At 33.9% G+C, this 21,971-nt stretch overlaps 1 protein-coding gene across 5 annotated transcripts in view; it reads left to right on the forward strand.

Annotated features, from left to right (window-relative positions):
* The window catches only part of elmo3 (engulfment and cell motility 3), a 55,330-nt gene extending 35,521 nt beyond the window's left edge, over window positions 1–19,809 (forward strand). For 2 of the 5 annotated variants that reach the window (XR_015526404.1, XR_015526405.1), the window contains exons 15-22: window positions 371–507; window positions 9,355–9,518; window positions 11,551–11,663; window positions 12,173–12,277; window positions 12,375–12,454; window positions 14,574–14,654; window positions 14,933–16,665; window positions 16,728–19,809. Coding sequence is in view for 2 of the 5 variants with exons in the window: in XM_087312052.1 (XP_087168178.1) it covers window positions 371–507; window positions 9,355–9,518; window positions 11,551–11,663; window positions 12,173–12,277; window positions 12,375–12,454; window positions 14,574–14,654; window positions 14,933–15,145 (893 nt within the window). In the remaining 3 variants the exon portion in view is untranslated. Of the gene's footprint in view, window positions 1–370; window positions 508–9,354; window positions 9,519–11,550; window positions 11,664–12,172; window positions 12,278–12,374; window positions 12,455–14,573; window positions 14,655–14,932 lie in introns of all 5 variants that reach the window. The other 3 variants (XM_087312052.1, XM_087312053.1, XR_015526406.1) reach the window with 2 other exon arrangements.
* The last annotated feature ends 2,162 nt before the right edge of the window (window positions 19,810–21,971 follow it).

The raw sequence follows: 21,971 nt of genomic DNA on the forward strand, positions 1-21,971 counted from the left end.
TGCCTTGATTTGCTTGCGGGATGTCTTCTGAATAGTCCTCCATCCGATGAGTGACAGTATTTACATTTTTAAAAATCTAAATCATTTACATAATTTATTGAAACAATTAAAACAGCAATAAAACAAACAAAAAAAGGTGATGACTGTCTCTGAAGTCAGTGTTAAAGGCATTTGCCCCGACCCTCTCCATCATTATTACTCTCCTCTTAGATGGGATGGTGGGCCAAATCACAGCTTACAATGAGCTAACTTTGGCCTGCGGGGCCCACCTTTTGGCATCTCTGCTTTAGACAGTGAGACGGATATAATTTCAACATATATAGTTGGTCTTCTTATTTGTTTATTAGCTGTTATTTACTCCTCTCTCTAGCCTCTGAGACGGGCTCAGACTATCACCCGATCTTCTTCGCTCAGGACCGTCTACTGGAGGAGCTGTTTTGCATCTGCATTCAGCTGCTTAACAAGACCTGGAAGGAGATGAGAGCCACGCAGGAAGACTTTGATAAGGTACTTCATTCCCCTTTTGAAAAAACAACCCCAACAGTGTTTTGTTGCTACTGCAGTTCTGCCAGTGAGAGTGGCTGAGTGCATGCGCATAAAGCAATTGTTTCGAAGGGGGTGAGGCATGTCAGATACTAAAGAGCATTTTGTTGGTCAGAAGATTTAATGAGAAACTGAAGTAAAACAGAAACAATATTGCTCCAAACTACACGTTTCAGATGTTTTTCTGAATGCAAACTTTCTTTTGGAGCACAGTGGCTCATAGATGTCCTTAAGGTTAACATACTTAACCCTTTCTCCTTGTTTTAACATTGTGTTTCTTTGCACAAGAAATGTCGATCGCTTGTTCTACAGGAGCATTATTCACCTTCTCATTGACGTTTATGTTTGAGACTTTGATATGCAAAGAATCTTATGGCAATAATAAAAATAATAACTCTTTTATTTAGAACCTTAAAATTTAATTCTCAAACTGCTTTACACTTAAAAAAACAAGTATAACTGAAAATAATAATAATAATATGAATCACGTCAGAAACAATACACTAGCTGACTTTGCCATATCATAACCTTGGAATTACAAGGTTCTATTGGTGTTCTAAATGATTTTGAGTTACTGAACTTTAAAGTTTTTGCATTCCTTAGCAAACAGTATGTGTGTAACATTTGTTTGTTAAATAAAAAGTATTAACCACTTAAACTCTGCGGACCCGGTACCGGGTCCGTGACGACATCGACTTTCGCTTTCAGATTTAAAGGGCTAGCGTTGCACCAGACCCCCGTAAGTGGTGTCGTTTGAAAGGGTAGAATCTATATTTTATGCACATATGCATCACTTTGGTTTTTATACTGCTGTATAAAAGTTATTTACACTTAAATACACAGTATTTTGGATACCCGAGCTAGGTATTTTACATTGGTTCATTTTCATATTTTTTTTATATGACACATATATAAGTTATAGCTCAAATGAAAGCTCTTGCTGGTGCTCATACAGTTCTAGCATTCTTTTTACTGAATTATATTCATATGCCTAACAGTTGTTGAATGAATTGTGGTGTTTTCATGGCGCACAAATGTAAACAATACATTCTTGATCAATAAGCAGCCCCAGATAGCACAGACAGCTGTCATCTCTTACCTTATGCTGTGCCCTTCAGGGCCATTCTCCTCTGTTTCTGAGGTGATATGCATAAGTAATTCTTTTATATGTCTGATGTGGTCCAAACACAGTGAATTATGTTTGATCAAACAAAAGAATAGTGAAATATGTAAACAAGGATCAGTCTCTGTGGCTTGTACAGCACCTCTCATCAGTTGGAATGCAACAACTTTTGCATAGATTATGGTAGAGACCTTTTTCTTTTTTCCTATGATTACAGACATGAGCAGGAACCACCAAAATTAATTACAGCACGCTAGACCACACACAACCTAAAAGGTACACTTTCAAATTTGAGTTTATAAAAAAAAAAATACAAAAAGTGCCTCTTTTTTTAGGTGTTTATTATAACACAGACGACATATACAGTTATTTTAAACACTTTCAATAGCGTTTTATGAAAATTCAAAGGGTTTTCTTTAAAATGATAACAAATTTTTGCATTTAAACCTCTGCATGTGGATTTGGGAAGCTTTTAAATTTGGGTAGGCAAAATCCAGGCGGAAAAACCCCAAATAGCAGCAGAGTTTAAGTGGTTAAAATGTAAACGACTTATAAAAAACCCACATGGTAAAAAAGTTGTCATTTAATAAAAATATGTCAACAACTCAATTGTGACAAAAATGTCAGATAAAACCTCAAATTCAAAGGTAATTATGTAAGGTAAACTCTAAAATATGTAATTGTGGATATTGTGTTAAAGTGCTGTGGTGCAATATAGGGATATCTGAATACCTCCTTAATCTGCATTTGTGGCAAAGTTTCTGCACAATACTTAAAAATATGAAAACTTTTTGCGAAATTCATATAGAGTTATGGCACTACGAGGAAGACATTGAGCAATATTAACTAGAAAGTATTAAAAGAATCCAAAGGTAAAATAAAATAAATCAAAATATTAAATGGACAATTCAAAATAACAGGAAAAAAATTTCAATGAAATAAATTCATTGTGAGGTTTACTGTCATCAAAGCAGACAACCTGATGCTTTGCCCTTTCATAGTTTGCTTGTCCTTCCTTCTTTTTTATCCTCTGCCAATCACATGCCTGAGTAGTATAGTTAAATTACTAAAACATTATTGAACAATCTGTTTGTATGTTTGTTTACCTGACTGCCTACATTTGTCTTTATCCAATGCAAAAGTCCTTTTTTTGATTTATTTATCAGTTTTCAAAATGTTATCACAACCCAATCAGTTCTTATTGGATTAAGAGATGGCATTTTAGACACTATTTAAACAATTTTTTCACTATTAAAACTATTTTCACTAAGTCTACCATAATTAAATCCATTACAAATTAATTATTATAAAATTATAATTTTTTTTCTATTCCAGCTAAAATTTTAAATCAATCTGTCTGTCTGTCCGTCCGTCCATCCGTCCGTCCGTCCACCCATCCATAATTACTAAATCCTTTTTATATCATGTCAGTAAAATAGAACTTGAATGGTGTTTCAAGTCATTTTTAAAGATCCAAACTGCTCATTGAATGTATTATTTGTTATATAAAGATCAATCTCTGTTTATCACTTCTTGAAAGCTTTATAATTTGCCTTTGAGTCCCAGTAGAGCCGCGTATGAGAATTGAGCAGCTGCTGCAGCCATTAAATCATCTACAGGACAAATAAATATTGATCCCTTCATCTGAGAAACCTCTAGCTATAGCGGAATGACAAACACGCCAAAAGACAGACTCCCCCTTTAAAGGCCTTTGTGTTTATCAGCATTCCCTAAATAACAAACTTCTCCTTTTCTGATGTTAAAGAAAGTGTCCTTCCTCCTGTCCAAACTATTCAGCACTGCAACAAAACAGACCTCACTTTAATGAACGCTTTCAGGCCGTAAAGCCTCGTGACCGCCGCGACCCCTGCGAAGGACAAACGTCCCGCTGACCGGCCTGTCTTTTGTTTCAGCTAAACGTCGGCCAGAGATTTTACAAAAGGGTATTAGAGGAACAAAAGGAGTCCTGCTCTGATGCAGAAGCGCAGATCAGCAGCAAACCACAGCCCAGAAATAACTCTTTTTAAAAATGTCAGAATTTAGCTTTTTAATTAAATATTTTTGTCTCAATCCTGAAAGGTGTTTTTGAAACATTAGCGTGTTTAAAAGTGTCGCAAATAAGTTTGAGTGGTGTTTTTTTTTCCTTAAAAGAAAAGCCAAATTTGAGGTGGTTTTCAGACAAATTATACATACTATATATTTTTCCCTTTTTAACAAGCTATTTTTGTAAATTAATTTTGAAAATAATTTGCAAAAAGCAACTGTTGTCTATGATACATCTCTTTTAAAGTTGTCTTGAAATTAAGCCAATTTTTTCTTTATTTATATATATATATATATATATATATTTATTTATATATTTGAAGTCAGAATTTAATAATAATAATAATAATATTTCTCAAATGAAGTTTAACAGAGCAAGGAATATTTCACAGTATGTCTGATAATATTTTTTCTTAGGGAGAGTCCGATTTGTTTTATTTAGGCTAGAATAAAAGCAGGTTTAAATTTTTTAAAGCCATTTTAAGGTCAAAATTTTTTTTTTTTTGATTATCTACAGAACAACCCATCGTTTTACAATAACTTGCCTAATTACCCTATCCTGCCTAGTTAACATAATTAACCTAGTTAAGCCTTTAAATGTCACTTTGAGCTGTATACACACACACACACTCAGTGCTCAGCATATATGAGTACACTACATTGTGAAAATGATTTTTTTTTTCCTTTCTCAGTGAATATGGGTAATATATATTAGTGCAAGAACAAAATTACAAATTACAACAAATTACAAAATTGTATATATTTTTTGTTTCTCTTGATTTTTGCTATTTTTGAAAATTGTATTTTGATTTTCCCTTGCATATATATTTGGGCTGCGATTTTTATTTATTTATTTATTTATTTTTTATTTTTTTACCATAATTGTAAGTTATTTTGTTAGATTAGCTCCAGATTTGGCTTCAGTACTGACCAAACTTATGTATATGCACAAATATAATAAAGTATCCTATAGATAATATTCTTTTAAATGAGAGATGGGTGCACTCTTATATGCTGAGCACATATATATAAAGAAATAGCCAAAAAGCTGGCATGATCTTCGTGCAGGGCTCATCAATCTTGTTCCTGGAGGTCCGGTGCCCTGCAGGGTTTAGCTCCAACTTGCCTCAACACACCTGCCTGAGTGTTTCAAGTATACCTAGTAAGACCTTGATTAGCTTGTTCAGGTGTGTTTGATTAGGGTTGGAGCTAAAATCTGCAGGACACCGGACCTCCAGGAACAAGTTTGATGAAGTCTGCCTTAGAGAATAAACTAGTTTCTTGGACAACACAGATTGTTGTGTATGTTGAGTATGTTGTGTCTTCATTTTTTAAACTTTTTGGTCTGGATAAGCTGTTTAGGTTAGTTTTCCAGAAATTAATAATTATAATTAAAAAGCACAACAAATCTTGTTGGTGTCCATGATCCATTTAACATGTACCGACACTATTAAAGAGGATAGTTCACACAGAAATCTACATTTACTCGCTATTTGCTCTCCCTCAAGTGATTCCAAGCAAGTTTTGAGTTTCTTTCTTCTATTAAAAACTCCTTCATTCATTTTCTATCAGCTTAGTCTCTTATTTATCAGAGAGTCAACACAGCGGAATGAACCACCAACCTTTCCAGCATATGTTTTACGCACCGATGCCCTTTCAGCTGCAACCCAGTACTGGGAAACAGCCATACACACTGATTTACACACATATGGCCAATTTAGTTTGTTCAGTTCACCTATAGCGCATGTCTTTGTCTATTCTCCCAACATGGGGAGAATATGCAAACTCCACACAGAAATGCCAACTGACCCCGCCAGGAATTGAGGAGACAGTGCTAACCACTGAGCCACTGTTTCGCTCCTCCTTTTAAAATGATCATGAAAATTTCTTAATATGAACCTTATAGAAGGTTAAAGGTACATCAATTGTTTTGTAGGCTGTGGTAGAATAGTAAGACAATAAAAACTGAAAGATCTAAGTAACATTCCAGTAAGGATAATAAATGTTTTAAACCGGGAACCATTGACTTCCATTTGGAGAAGTCAATAGTTACAAGTTTCCAACATTTCTCAAAACAACTTCGTTTGTATTAAAAAAAACAATAACAACAAAAAAAAACTACAAAACTCTTATTTTTTGGGTGAACTATCCTTTTGCACTAAATGTTGCATACACCGCACTTTGCGCTCTTATTCTTATGCATTTTTATTTTAGTTGATCTAATTTGATTTCATTCTTCTAAATGTTTATAGTACTGTGTAGTCCTGTGTTATGTTGTCAGTTTATGTTGCTTGATGTAGCACCTTGGACCTGGAGGAACATTGTTTCGTTTCACAGTGGACTGCACGGTACAGTATATTGTTAAAATGCCAATAAAGCCGACGTGACTAACCTACAAAAAGAAAGAATGAAAGAAGGACAGGTTGTTTACTGCACTAAAATAAAATGAATATCAGCTAGAAAAAACTGAAGGACTAAAATGACAAACTAAATTTACATAATATACAACAATAGATGTATAGCACATACCAGAATTAGCCTTGTGCTCTTATTTTGCCTTTGAGTGAAAGAGCTTGAGTGTTTATGTTTCTTAACTTCATAAGTAGCTTCATCTCTTTTTCTTTTCATTCTCTCCTGTGTTTTTTTCTGTTTAACGCCTTCTAATTGTTGCTGGCATAGTGGAGTGTGTGTGGTATCTAGAGGGAGGGGGCATACACTCACTCTAACACATACACACACCCAAACACCAACACACACTCACACACACACTCAAACTGGCTGTGGTTTGTGACGGACAGCAGCTGCTTTTACTATGGCTGAGGTAGGATGAGTGTTTTCTCTCTAGTGACCAAATGAACATGCATTTTAAAAAGCAAGATGCAGAAGATTTTTTTTTTTTTTTTTTTTAAATATGCATGACATTGATCAGAGGTGACAGTAAACACTTTTATAAAATAGTAAATAGAACTTTTGAATCAAAATATATTTTAGAAAATATGAAGCAGCTGCACATTTTCAACACTGATGATGAGAGAAATACTGTAATACATTGTAAAACATGTACAGAAAACACGTCACCATAGAATTATAAGGTTCTATCTGACATTTTTGTCAAAATTGAGTTGTTGACATTCTTATTAAATGACATTTTATTTACATTATGGCATGTTTTTTGTAAGTTGTTTACATTTTAAGACTTTTGATTTAGAAACAAATGTTACACAAACTGTTATCTACATGGAATGCAAAAACTTTAAAGCTCAATATCTCAAAGTCATTGAGAACGTAGATAGAACCTTATAAATCCAAGGTACGAACAGTTATTGTATTGAATGATCTGTTTTTCTGTATTTTGTAAGAGAATTCTTTCAGAAATATTTCAAATGTAACTTTTGACCATGATTTTGAGGGGAGTAACACTTTCAATTCTAATTGTTTTATTGTCCACACCTAAATTGGAGAAATTTATTAAACTACTAAATAAGCAGCTGTGTTGGTTGTTTTTGAGAGATTGTCATGACCAAAGTACCGTATAAAATGCTGCTAACCTTTTACCAAACAAACCAACAAACAAAAAACAAGAAATTAGTTTTTGGATTTACTGCCCCCATCTGGCAAAAAAATACATTAAGTAATGGATGACCAGACAGTTTTTAAGTTTTGTTGTGTTTTGTTTGTTTTATTTACTTATTTGTTTGTTTATCGTATTTTTTTGTTGTTTCATTTTTCTTTTGTATGTTGTCATACTGTATTTCGTGTTTTTGTTTTAAGCTTTGTTGTTGTGTGTCGCTTTGGTTCTTTGGTTCTGTTTTGTATTGTGTTTTTTGTGTGTATTTATTTTGTTTGCTGTCTTGTCATCATGTTTTGTCGGATAGATTTAGTTTTGAGGTTTTGATTTCGTTTTTTATTTTTATTTTTTTGTTGTTTTGTTTGCTGTTCTGTTTTTATTTGTTGTGTTTTTTTGTGTGTGTATTTCTTTAGTTTGTTGTGTTATGTCATCATGTTTTGTTAGGTTTTTCTTGCACAGTTTTTGGTTATTGTTTTGTTTCTTCTGTTATTTTTTTGTTATGTATTGTTTTGTTTGTGTATTTTTTGCTTGCTGTCTCATGCCTATGTTTTGTTAGGTTTTTGTTGTTCTGTTTTTTATTTGTTGTGTATTTTTTGTGAGTGTATTTTTTTTATTTGTGGTCATATGTCATTGTTTTGTTAGGGTTTTGTTGCATAGTATTTTTTGTTAGGTTTTATTTGTCGTTCTGTTTTCTTTTGTTTGCTGTCTTATGCCATAATGTGTTGGTTTTGTTGCATAGCTTTTGTTGTGTTTTGTGTTTTTTGTGCAAATATTTTTTTTTATTTGTTGTCATATCATCATGTTTTGTTAAGGTTTTGTTGCATAGAATTTTTATTTTTTTGGTTTTATTGTTTAGTGTGTTTTATTTTTATTTGTTGTGTATTATGTCATAATGTTTTCTTAGGGTTTTGTTGTTCTGTTTTTTATTTGTTGCCTATTGTGTTTTTGTGTGTGTATTTTATTTGCTGTCTTATGTCACATTGTGTTAGGGTTTTGTTGCATAGGTTTTTTTTTGTTCTGTTATTTATTTGTTGTATAGTTTTTTGTGTGTATTTTTTGTGGTCATTGTTTTGTTAGGGTTTGTTGCATAGATTTTCTGTTAGGTTTTGTTGTTTTTGATTGTTTTGTTTGTTGTTCTGTTTTTTATTTGTTGTGTATTGTGTGTTTTGTCGTTGCATTTTTCTTTTGTTTGCTGTCTTGTCATAATGTTGTGTCCGGGTTTTGTTGTATAGTTTTTGTTAAGTTTTGATGTATTTTGGTTGTTTTGTTTTTTATTTGTTGTTCATTGTTTTTTGTGTGTATTTCTTGTTTGTTTTCAAATGTCATCATGCTTTAAGGTTTTGTTGCTTAGTTTTTGTTTTGTTTGTTCTGTTTTTTTATTTGTTGTGTATTTTTTGCTTGCTGCCTTATGTTAATGTTGTCAGGGTTTTATTGCATAGTTTTTGTTTTACGTTTTGTTGTTGTTCTGTTTTTATTTGCTGTATTGTGTTTTTTGTGTGTGTGTTTCTTTTGTTTGTAGTCGAATGTCATGTTTTTAATTTTTTGTTTTACTGCTTTGTTTTTATTCTTGTATTCATTGCATTTAGCTTTGTTTTGTTGTTTTTTTAGTGGTGATGCTGTGTAATGTTTTTACTTTGTAGTCTTTGTCTTTGACAGCACCACAACATTACACAGACATGAACTTGAAAAAAACTCTTTTCTTTCCCCCCTCCCTAAATCATAACTCTTTCTTTAATATTATGGTTTTGTATCTCTTCGGACCATCACATGTGAAAGCTCTCAGCATAAAATGTGTTTGTGGTCAAGCGTTCGCTCTCTTCCAGTTGACTGCGCTCATCTTTTCAGTCTGTTTGTCTCAGTTGGACACTCATTGCAAGAGAGACCCATATTTCCATTGTTCATTTCTTCTCTCCTGCTGTTTTATGGAGGTTTTCTTCTCCGTCTGCCTTCATTTATCTTGACCTGAACCCCAGAGGCATGTTGTTCATGGGTGAATGAGGTCAAGCGTTCTGCGCAAATGGTCATGAGGGTTTGTGTGTGGACTTTCACGGTGACTTCTCCTGTGTTTTCCCTAAAGGTGATGCAGGTTGTGCGTGAGCAGATCACCAGGACTCTGGCCAGCAAACCCACGTCTCTGGAGCTCTTCAAGAATAAAGTGAACGCGCTGAACTACAGTGAGATCCTCAAACTCAGACAGACAGAGAGACTCCACCAGGAGGAGACGCTTGCTCCACCTGTGCTGTACGTACTGACGCAAAACTGAAACAACACTTTTCCAACTTTGAATTAAAAGAGTCAATAGCTTTATAATAATGATTCTTGTTTCGAATATGTTTAGTGATGACACCTGCTAAACTGTTTAAATATGTTACTTAAAGGGCCATGAAATTCATAGAGACAGGACAATCAATACGAACTGGAACCGCGTCTTTTTAAAAAGGAGACGAGTTGCAAAAATGTATTTCACCATTTCCAGATTCAAAAAGCTCTCGCATAAAAAAAATATTCTTTACAAACGTATTTTTGATCTGCCCTCTCATCGCAGGACAAATGGCAACAAAACCTTTGTTGCAGCACATTTATACACACAACACTGAGGACCCATTTCTCCGAACAATTCTTCTTCTTTCACTTGTTTAATTACGGTTGGCAGCACAACGTGGGGTCTCTCTGAACACTGTAACAGATAAAAACAGTCTTCGGAGCTATATCATGCATATTAATGAAGTTGCACCTCATTTACAATAGAGAGCGCTGATTGGTCGAACCAAGTCTTTCTCTAGAATTAATGCTAAAAGCTCAAAGTCGTAACATTGTACCTGCTAGAACAGACAACTAGTCTAAATGCTGGAATTTAAACAAGGATTTCATGGCTGTGATGTAGCTTTAAATTTCTTTTTAAACCGAAAGAAAGAATTTGCTCGAAATAACGCAAAAACAACCAATTTTCACTTTTTTGTGAAACAAATGTGTCCTAATAGTGTTTTTACCAGCGGGGGACACATATATGACTGTCAACATCTAAACAAAATGTGTTTTGGTGTTTCGTGACCTTTTAAAATTAAACCACACATGATAAATCAATTGTAAATGTTACACTTGAATATATTTTTTATGTAAATTTATATATTTACACAAATAGGCCCACACTGAAATCTACTTGTGTAAATTTGTCTAATTACCCTCTTTTCATATGTATATATTACTTGCATATATTATTTATATATAGTTGAATAATTTACAAATGTTTAGATGGTGTGAACAATACAATTTGTCAAGTAAAATTTTAACATCTTACTATTTTAATAATTTTTTATTTTTTAATCTTATAAATCCACTAAAAGACAGATAACATTAAGATATTTTGGATATATATAACAATAATAATAATACTAATGAACTTTTATTTTTATATAGTGCCTTTAAAAGTAGCATCTCAAGTATATTAATAATAGATGTAAAAATCTTATAAAAGTCCAATAAAAACAAATAAAAGCGAGCCTAAAGTAAGTTTTAAGAGTCAATTTAAAAAATACTCCAGGATTCTGCAATGCGAATATCAGAGGGTAAAGAGTTTCACAATTTAGGTGCCAATGAAGAGAATGCCCGGTTTCCCTTACATTTTAGCTGCGTTGACTGAGAGGTTGAAAGACCAGCATCAGACGAGGGTAAAGCACATCGAGGAGTGTATGTTAAATTGGGGTGCTAGAACATTCACGACCTTGTACGCAAGCAATTTTTCAAAACAGGTTGTGCTCTCCTGCACTGAATTTTGTACTAATTCAGCAGCTAGAACAAGATAAATGAGATAAACAAGTTCTTTCTTATGTATTTTGTTTCAGATGCGATGTTCTGAAAATAATTTTGCATTAGTTTTCAAACAAAATTTATCATCAATTTTATCAAAACATCTGCAGATTTTGTCAGGCCCTAGATATAAGAAATCAAACCTTGATAAGAAGAATCAACCATTTTTTATGACATCACTTGAGCTTCTCATCAGACTTTTTGACCAATCACATAGTCAGTACTATCTGGGGTGTCCGGCCCACTTCAAGACACAACTAAAATGAGTTATTAGTCATTTATACACAAATATAAGCAAACATTCATACCAACAGTTCATCTTAACCATTTTTAAAAGTGATGCATTTTTCTTCTTGTAGTTCTAGTTAATATCTGTGATTTAAAATGGACATGAAGTCACCAACTTGTGATAGCTGTGGTGTCTCTTTTTCACACATTTTGTGTGTGTGTGTGTGTGTGTGTCCAGTGAGCTGAAGGAGCGCCTGAAGCCGGAGCTTCTGGAGCTCATCAGACAGCAAAGACTGAACCGTCTGTGTCACGGGACGCTCTTCAGGAAGATGAGCAGTCGTCGGAGACAAGGTGAGACCGCAAAATACACACTAATGCTAACATAACCATTTAACTTGGCTATGGTTACTGTGCTTTAAATAAAAAAGTGCATAAAAACTGATTCCATCCCACGTGCCATAGAGGATTAAAACTATAACTTCTTAAAAACTAGCATGATTAAAGGGATAGTCCACCCCAGAATTAAAATTCTCACTATTTACTCACGCTCAATTGGTTCCTAACCTAACCTGTTTTTTTTTGTTTTTTTTTTGTTCAGTTGAACATGAAAGTTGATATTTTGAAAAAAGTTGAAAAATTGACTGATTTCCATTGTAGGACAAATAAATGGTTACAGGTTTTCAACAATCTTCAAAATATCTTCTTTTTTGTTTAACGGCAAAAAGAAATTCTTAAGGTTTGAAAAACTTAAAGGGTGAATAAATGGATTATCTGCACCATTAAATAAATAATAATCAAAAAAATATTTCTGCAATGCTAAAGAAACCACATTAGCAATTATTGTGTGGTTGTGTTTCCAGACAAGCTGTGGTACTGTCGACTCTCTCCTAACCATAAAGTGCTGCACTATGGAGATGTTGAGGAGGAGACGGAGATGCCCTCCATCGAGGCGCTTCAGGATAAGAGTATGTGCATTTCAGATATCCTAATATACGAGTTTTCCAGTAGCTGATATTTGAACTTCAGTGTATAAAGTTGAATTTTGCTTGAATGTCCCCTCAGTTCCTGTGGCAGACATTAAGAATGTGGTGACTGGAAAAGACTGTCCTCACATGAAGGAGAACAAGGGAAAACAAACTAAGGTATGACGCTCGAACACAAGGGGTGGGATGCTTCACTAAATTGTTGGTTTGGTTTGTATCGTGGTTTACATTTGGTTCACATTATAGAACATCTTTGGGATGAATTAGAGAGGGAGACTGTGAGCCAGGCCTCACAAACACTTTTCTAGAAGAATTATAGTTGCACCGAAATGAAAATTCTTAGCTGAAACCGAAAACCAAAACACCAAAATAAATGATGCCAATTATTAGTACCATTGCGTTTATGGCTATGACTGTGTACTGACCTTAAGAAAATCAAGGCATTGTAATTGCATCAATTCATATTAAAGTTTCAAAGAACAAATCAATTAAAAAAATATGAAAATATTTATTTAGCACATTGCAACAATGGGTTATCATTAGGGGTGTAACAGATCACAGTTAATCTGTGATTCATATGGATCACAACCCACGGTTAGGAACACACATGGTCTGCAGATTAATACTTTTTTACTGGTAGATTAATCCTGAATTTGTTTATGATCGCAGAGAGATCACCTTTCGTGTCATTCAAATGACATGTATGAAAGCATTTCGGCTTTACTGTAAAATATAATGATGAAGAAGTTGTAGTAGGTTATTCAGGATTTGTGGTGGGTTTCTTAGGTTAATAAAGGGGTTTTCTATCACTACTTGTTTAGCCTGTATAATTGCATTCAGTGTAAGCTGCATCAATAATCATTAAAAGATCGGGATCTCAACACTGACACAACATAAAATATAAATGATGGGGATTTTCATATGTTTATTAATCCTTCAAATTGCTGCATTCAAATCTGTGTTTGAAAAACGTAAAATAAATCAAGAGATTCAGTCTTTAGTCTTTTGAGTTAGTTATGAAGTTACAAACAGTCAAATAACACAGAAGTACTGGGATAACAGGTTGTAGTTTAGATAAAACCACTGATGTTTAAGGTAAAGATTAAAATCACCGTCATATGCATTTAACGACGCTCAAAAATGAAAGTTGTAGGCAGCAGTTACATTATTTAACCAATAGGTGGCCAACCAACTGCAATCTAATAATAATTCTTCAAAAACAACACATCTAGCAATGAAACATGAAGTTTTGAGTGAATAACTGAATCATTTGGGAAAATAAGACTAAAAAAATAAATATGGGTTTTACAAATTATAATGTTAGGTTTCTACATTTAGCGTTATTAGTAAAAGTAGTAACAGAATTTTTTTCACAGTACTGAATATTTTACTATTTATTTTTATTTAGCTGATTATTCTTAATAAAATTGCAGATTCTAAGTTCTGTTTGTTAAAATCTAAATGTTTTGCAGTACTGGTTTTGTAATAAATGGAAAGCAAATTACATGTCTTTTTCCCTTTTTATCTGATTCGAAAAATGGTTCGATCCGTGACTAAAAAACTGTGAGATTTGGGATCTGTTACACCACTAGTTGTCTCTTTTTGCAGATGGGGGCTTCAGACAGATAACATCTAGCTGTCGATTGGTTGAGTTGTCACATTTGCGTCATGTCGTGTTTGTTTGTGTCATCAAAACAAACTGTTTTGGCCATGTTTTTTTCAATGATTAAAACCTTTCAGCTGAAAACCGAAAATGGCCCAAATGTGTCTGAATATTCTGTGCATCCCTAAGAAAAATGGTCCAAAATTTCCATAAACACACTCCTAAACCTTGTGGAACCCCGAGGATTAAGATTGGGATACCCATAATGTGTTTTAGATTTTTTTTTTATTATTATTTTCATTTCATTTCATTTTCTTTAGATTTATTTGGTATGGGTTTGAGTAAAATGTTAATATTCATTTTAATCTATAAAAGTCTGCTAAAAATATATATATATATATATTATATAAGAATGGTCATTTAAAGCTTTAGAAAATGCCAATTGTTCAGAAAAACAAAAGACAATTGACAAGTTGATTTTACAGTGCAAGAAAAATGATGTTTAGTCAATGTTTTATCCTAATGTGCTCAATTTCATGGCATTCTGTGTTCCACTATTTCTGTTTTATGACCTCAACTGCAGGATTCCACCTGCATTTTCCACAGAAATCATTAAACCCTAATTTATTAGCAGAACTGCAGCGTAACAGTGTGCTGGTTTGTGTGGTTTGACAGGAGGTGCTGGACTTGGCTTTCAGCATCACGTATGATGTTGAGGAGTACAGCCTGAATTTCATCGCCTCGTCCAGAACAGACGTGAGTTTCGTGTTGTTCCACTACCGAATTGCAGGAAGCTCTTATATTTTGAAGTCCATGTGAAAGTCAAAAATTACAATGTTATTTTTTAAGCGCACATTTATGTTCTTTAGGTGAACAATTAATCCATGAAAGTTAATCCACTGACAAAAAAAATATTTTGGTAATTAAAATCTCACCATTTGCTTCCATGTTTGGACTATCAGTCCTCCTCTGATGATGTCAGTTTGATGACACAAGTATTTTCCTCAATCCATCTTTCTTGTCTTGTTCCACAGTTCTGCCTGTGGACAGATGGACTCAGTGTGCTTCTGGGTAAAGAAATGAGCAGTGAGAGCATGCGCAGTGAACTGGAGATTCTCCTCTCGATGGAAATCAAGCTTCGTCTTTTGGATCTAGAAAACGTCCCGATCCCAGACGCAGCTCCACCTATCCCGAAACCCCCCAGCAACTTCAACTTCTGCTACGACTTCAGTCAGACCGAACAGTAACAGGCCAGACGTAAGCATGAGGCTGCTGTTTGAGAAAGAGCTGAGGCTGGAAACATCCGCTCAGAGGAAACGCAGGTACAGGATTGCAGATTGGGAGATGATGAATTGGGTATTTTAGAAGAAAGAGCACTTTGAACAGTCAGATTGGGTTTTATATGTGGTGCTGACGGTGTGATGATGATGATGATGATGGAAGTGTCTGCAGTTAACATGGCATTGAGTGTTTTTGTTTGCGTGTTGTATCTAACATGACTTTTTTTTTTTTGCATATAATAGACGTTCAGAAATGCACTTTCTCTGCTCTTTTTAGCTTCTGCCAAAATCATACTAAAGGTGTTATTTGTGATGGAAAAAAGAAACGGTATGAACGTTTGTGCTTTAGTGATGTTTGGGATACTCAGTCATTCTCTTTAATTATAGTTACGTTATATAAACGTATAAAATGTACTTTTTTTCTTCCCGATTTACATGTTTAGCTTCTGCCAAAATGGTACTAAAAGCCATTAAATAACATGTAGCAGATTAGTGAGATAACAGAACAATTATATATATATATATATATGTAGTTTTGGTTGAAAATCAGGAAAACTTAAAGATTAGTATATACAGGGTTCAGACGGTCCTGGAAAAGTCCTGGAATATTGGAAAGGCGTTTTACAGGCCTGGAAAAGTTTTGGAAAAACCAATAAACCCAAAATGTTTTTGAAAAGTCATGAAAATTTGTTTAACAAATATCTGTGTACTTGAATATATTTGAGATAGTAATATCAGGTAATCTCTTCAAAGCTCGCAGTTTTAGCTTCGCCTCTCTTTTACTTGCTTTCATCATAATTTAAGAAAGATTTTGAGTGTCGTGTCCAGAAACGATCTCTAATAACTACAGAGGTAAGATACTGTGAGTGCTAAAGGCTCATTTATAATACAATATACATCATTTCTAAAATATTTTCACACGGACGACAAGATACTTTCTAAAAACTATTTTGCAGATGTAAAACTATTTAAACTACGCAGATTGTCACATAATATTTGCTGATATGTTGTAATAAATCTGAACATACATTTTATTTCTTGTTTACCACGTGTACATGGACATTACATAAAACTTGAATATTTACCTCAAAGTTTTGGAAAAGTGCTGAAATTTGAATAGTAAAAACAGGAATGAACCCTGTATATAGCGATGAAAAACTATTGTCATCAATCTTTTTTTCTCTTTGTTGTGTCTCAAAATCTAAATAATTTGAGCAAATATTGATTTCTTAACTCTTCTCAAGTTAAAAATATTAGTGAAACAAATACAAACATGTTTGAAACTCAACTGATCTTTTTTTATTTGTTTGACCAATTGTTGTTTTACGCAAAGTAAAATTGTAACAATTCATTTTTACATTTTGAAGAAGCATCATAACAAAAAGTCTCTTAGGGTGCTTTCAAACTAGCACTTTTGGTCCACACCCGAGTTCGTTTCACGTCAGAGTACAGTATGTTTAGCTAGTGTGATCGCTGACTGCGCACTCGTGAACTTTACCCAAGTCTGCCTGAAAGAGGTTGTCTGGGGTACAGTTCGTGCAAACTCTAGTACAGTTCACTTCTGATATGAATACAATTGTACCAAATAGTGGAAGTGAACTGCCAGTTCTACAACAAACTTTAGTTTTCATAACGTCCATTCGTGTGTGTTTGTCTGTGTATCACCTACCTTGATGACAAGTGGTACTGACCCAGTGCAAACAGTGAAAATGTTTACTCGTCTCCACCAAAAATGACTTCTGCAGACATGGCGTGATGATGTTCTGAACGTTGTTAATATTTTTTGTGGCAGAGAGATGCAAGTGGCTCTCTGTATTTTGGGTTTTGATTGCAAAAGCAAAAGATTCAGTAAAAGCAGAATGACTGTAATTTTAGAAGGAAAAAAGACTGTGAGCTGAGAAGGTGGCAAGAGAGAACAATCAAACTTGGGTTCAGTCCAGGCAATTGAACCAAGTGTGAAAGCACTCTTAATTTGTTCCCTTAACTGTATATGATAGAAACATTTGTGCCTTCAATATGTTTGGCATTTATAAATGCTTCCATTTTTTTCTACATTTTGTGGTCTATTTCTATATTATTGCAGTCTAAAAACCTAAAGTTATAGTATAAGGCAATAAATAACAATGAACAGACGTTTAATTGCCAAAATCACGCTAAACGACATTAAAGTGATGTTTAACACCTTACCAGCAGTCAAAAACATGAAAAAATGTCTTACAAATATCTGTACTTAATATTTTATGAATAGTTGTGGATTCTTGACATTTAGCCTCTACCAAAACTATATTAAGGGAGGGATAATTGATAGTGGGCTGTTGAATTGTTAGTAGAAGAATGACCTACCGAGGAGGTGATGTGGTCACGATCACAGTCAAAGTAAAGTAGACCTGAGGTGTAACAATCGATTATACTACAAGGCTGTCGAATGCTTGATTCTGATTGGCTGATGAACATTCTAAGAGCCCGTTCACACAAACAAGTTTTTTTCCATGCCATTGCACCACTTCTAATTGTTTTTCCATGTTAATGCTCTTTTTCTATGTTAAACTCAGTTTTTTTTGCACAAAACTAGCTTTCGACAGCCACGTAGTGTAAAAGGCATTAAAAGCTCCTTGTTGAAGTAAAAAATAAATAAATAAATGATACTCCCTTCATAAAAGCCGTTATACTCGCACAACATTAGCTTTCTTGTTTTTTCCCTTCTTGCATGTTTAGCCTCTACCAAAATTACACTAAAAGGCCTTAAATGACTGAGCAGCTTATTATTGAGGGGATAAAAGATTAATGATGTGCTTAATAGCGTCATCTTCCTAGATTCCCTTCAAATCGATACTCGATCAACATACAGATATATGTTGATCAGACAAAATAATCTGGTTATGCGTGTATAGATTAAGTTTTGCAGTGAATTAAAGTGCAGTGCAGGTACAGATGCACACAATGTGAAATGTAATAATACTGGCCAGCATAACCGCGCTGTATATTTCTGTTTTCATACACGTCTGTTGCATTATTATTATTATTTGTAGGTGTGCATTAAAGATGAGGAGTTTTTGGTATTAGATTTAAACTCTATATGGACAGTGGTTTTGGATTGTGTGTTCGAGGAATAGTTTGACCAAGTGTGCTTTGAGGACACTGCATGAATATTTTTGGTGTGATCTGATATTTCCAGCTTCATCACATACTCACATTTACAGCTGTGATGCGTTTTGTTTTTTTGGTCTAACTACTCCATTATGCTTTTTTGGCTAGATTATGATTTATGTGGATTTGTCAACGCATAACGAGCACTTCAATAGTATGGCAATTTATGATACACATAATGATTTGTGATTTAAATATATACATACACTACCTAACAAAAGTCTTGTCGTCAATCCCAGTTGTAAACGCAACATGTAATAACTTCTAGTTAATCATTTGTTGAACTTCATCCCAATGATTACAAATACTGCAGAAGACCTATGGGAATCCACACGGACACAAGATTCTCACAGATATCAGTCAAGTTTGATGAAGGAAAAATCATGGTTTGGGGTTACATTCAGTCTGGGGGTGTGTGAGAGATCTGCAGAGTGGATGGCAACATCAACAGCCTGAGGTATCAAGACATTTGTGCTGCCCATTACATTACAAACCACGGGAGAGGGCAGATTCTTCAGCAGGATAGCGCTCCTCATACTTCAGCCTCCACAACAAAGATCCTGAAAGCAAAGAAGGTCAGGTGCTCCAGGATTGGCCAGCCCAGTCACCAGAGATGAATGTTATTGAGCATGTCTAGGGTAAGATAGGAAATGCATTGAAAATGAATAATCTAGAGGCCTTTGCCTTTCACATAAGCCACATCTGATACCAAATGATCAACTAGAAGTCAAGCTATTAATTGTTGTTCCTAAAACTTGGATAGACGACAAGACTTTTGTCAGGTAGTGAACATGTAACTATGTAAAAAAAAAAATGAATGAAGAGAACAGTTTCTCTGATATTACTGGATTTATTAGGTATGGATTTCAGTAAAATGTTGGTTTTTGTTTGGGTCTGATCAAACTTGAAGAAAATAATGTTGTCGTTGAGAGCATTTTTGTTTAAAAAAAATAAGTTTCAATTGTTGTGACTTCAAAATGGAAATATATTGTTTTTTTTTTCCAGTAAGTTAAGAGATTTGGTGTCTAAAAACATTACTTTTATTCCAAAACTGCTCTACATGTCAACATAATCTTATTGTGAATGTGTTAGAAAAATCATCTGTCGTGTACAGAACGTAAAACTGTTTTATTCTAGGTCATAACTATGAATCATAAATCAGAGAAAGTGTCCTCTTGTTTTTTTTCTCTATAGATGTGTGTGTTATAGACATTTTGTTGCATTAATGGAGCTGATAACTTTATGGTACGCAAACATTTGTGTAATCCACTGATTTAGTTGTTTTGTGGTAGTCCTGAATCTGATGATGTTGATTTAGCAGAAAACAATCCTTGTACTGTACTGGTGGTTTGTATAGAGTTTACTTGTACTTAATGTTGATCTACCATGAGGCCACTTTACCAGCTGACGACGGTACATGATATTAATTCAAGTTTGATGATCCTTTTGTAATTAAAGAATGTATATTATTATAACTGGCCTGATTTCTTTTGTTGTGTCTGTTTATTTCAAATTGTCTGCAGCAGATGTGCATTTTAGCAACGCTTTCAGTGGTAACAAAATTTAAACCATTGATTGACTAGCAGTTTGTTTGACTGATTTAAGCTAGAAGGTCATTCTTCAGTACTATTTATTTAAAGCACTGGCTCATTTAATGTATTTAACTACACGTGTTTTGATTCACTATTAATTCTTTTGTATGAATGCTGATGTCTTTGATTCACTAAGAATCATCTTTTTTGTGATAGTTGGTGTGGTTTTTATTCACTAGAAGTTTTGTTTTTGATTCAATATTTTTTGTTCGTAAAAAAGTTTTGTTTTTTGATTTACTACGAATAATGTTTTTAAATGAGAGCAGGTTTATTGATTCAATAAGAATCTTTTTTTTCTTAGTAAGCGTTATGTTTTTGATTCACTTAGAATCCATTTTAGATGGCAAGTTATTTTTTAATTCACTAAGAATCATTTCTGTTTGTGAAAGCAGGTTTGTTTTTGACTCACTAACAATATATAAAGAGAAAAAAAAAACATGTTTTAAATCACAGAATCTTTTTTGTTCATAAAAGCAGGTTTGTTTTGTTTCCACTGGCATTCACTAAGAATTTGCTTGTAAACAGTTTTGTTTTTGATTCACTAATAAGAATGTTTTTGATTGGAGCAGGTTTGTTGATTTACTAAGAATCTTTTTTTAGTCAGAGCTTTTTAAAGGTTCAGGACACCCTGGAGAACTTTTTTTTTTATATTATCAGGTGTGTGTGTGTGTGTGTGTGTGTTGAGCATCAGTTAAGACAATGTTAGCATCTGTCAGCTTTAATTGTGGGGAAAACTGGATAATTTTGAGCTTTTGTCAGCTAATTTCAGCTTCCGGGTTTAAAATGATTTTTGGGGCGGGATCAAAATTGGCGACGTAGCGCAGAACTGCAAGTGCAATGATGACGCGTCGGTTTGTTGCATGTTTTTTCCCCGTGATCTTGTCAGGGCTGATCATACAGCAAAGCTGTGTGTGTGTGCTGCTAGCATTTTTGTCGGGAGAGCAGCACGAGAATTAGAGAATGGCGGACGCTGTCTTTTATCAGGAGTTCGTTCACATTCAGACATCACTGTGCTGCTGTGTTTGCCTAAAACCTCCAGATTACCAGCAGGGCTAACGGTTAAAATATACAGGTCAGGAGACCTGCTGCACTGAGTCTGCTGGATACGGGGATTGAGGGAGAAGTCCTCATTTATAGGGTTTACCTGAACACACTTATCTTTATAATGATATAAATTGTGGTTATTAAATTAGTTCATTTCTTTGCATTTTAACTTTGTAAACTATAAACTCATGCGTCTCCTCACGGTTTGTCTCATTTTGTAAGCTAACTGACAACAACAGTTGTTCGCTCACGTTCTCCCCTGCTGGCCACGCCCACTCCTGCCCTATGCTCGCGGAGCTCCACGCCCATTAATCATGCATCTTTTGAAAAAATTCTGAAGTAGACTTTAACCGAAAGTGGGGGGTGTCATGACCCTTTAATTGAGTTTTTAATTCAACAGGAACCTTTTTTGTTTGTAAAAGCAGGTTTCATTTGATTCACTAAGAATCTGGATATTTGTTTTTGATTTACTAAGAATCTTTTTTGTTTCTAAAAGCATATTTGTTTTTGATCCAATAATAATCCTTTTTCTGTAAAAGCAGTTTAGTTTTGGATTCTTTAAAAATCTTTGTTTCTAAAAGCAGACTTGTTTTTGATTCACTAATAAGCTTTTTTTTTTTAGTTAGTTGTTTTAACTAAAACTTTTTTTTTTTAGTTGGAGGTTTGTTTTTGATTCACTAATAAGCTTTTTTTCTTTAGTTAGTTGTTTTTACTAAAACTTTTTTTTTAGTTGGAGGTTTGTTTTTGATTCACTAAGAATCGTTTTGTGTTTGTAAAAGAAGGTTTACTTTTGATTGACTTAGAATTTTTGTTCATAAAGCAGTTTTGTTTTTGATTCATCAAGAAGAATATTTTAAATGGGAGCAGGCTTGCTGATTTACTGAAAATCTTTTCTGGAACCTTATTGTTTTTTTTTTTAAAGTTTTTTGATTTACTAAGTATTTTTTAGTTAGTAAAAGCGTTTTGTTTTTGATTCACTAGACACTTTTTGTTTGTAAAAGCAGGTTTGT

The sequence above is a fragment of the Danio rerio genome, chromosome 25, assembly GCF_052040795.2.
Source record: "Danio rerio strain M-AB ecotype USA chromosome 25, GRCz13ab, whole genome shotgun sequence".
Classification (NCBI taxonomy): Eukaryota; Metazoa; Chordata; class Actinopteri; order Cypriniformes; family Danionidae; genus Danio; species Danio rerio.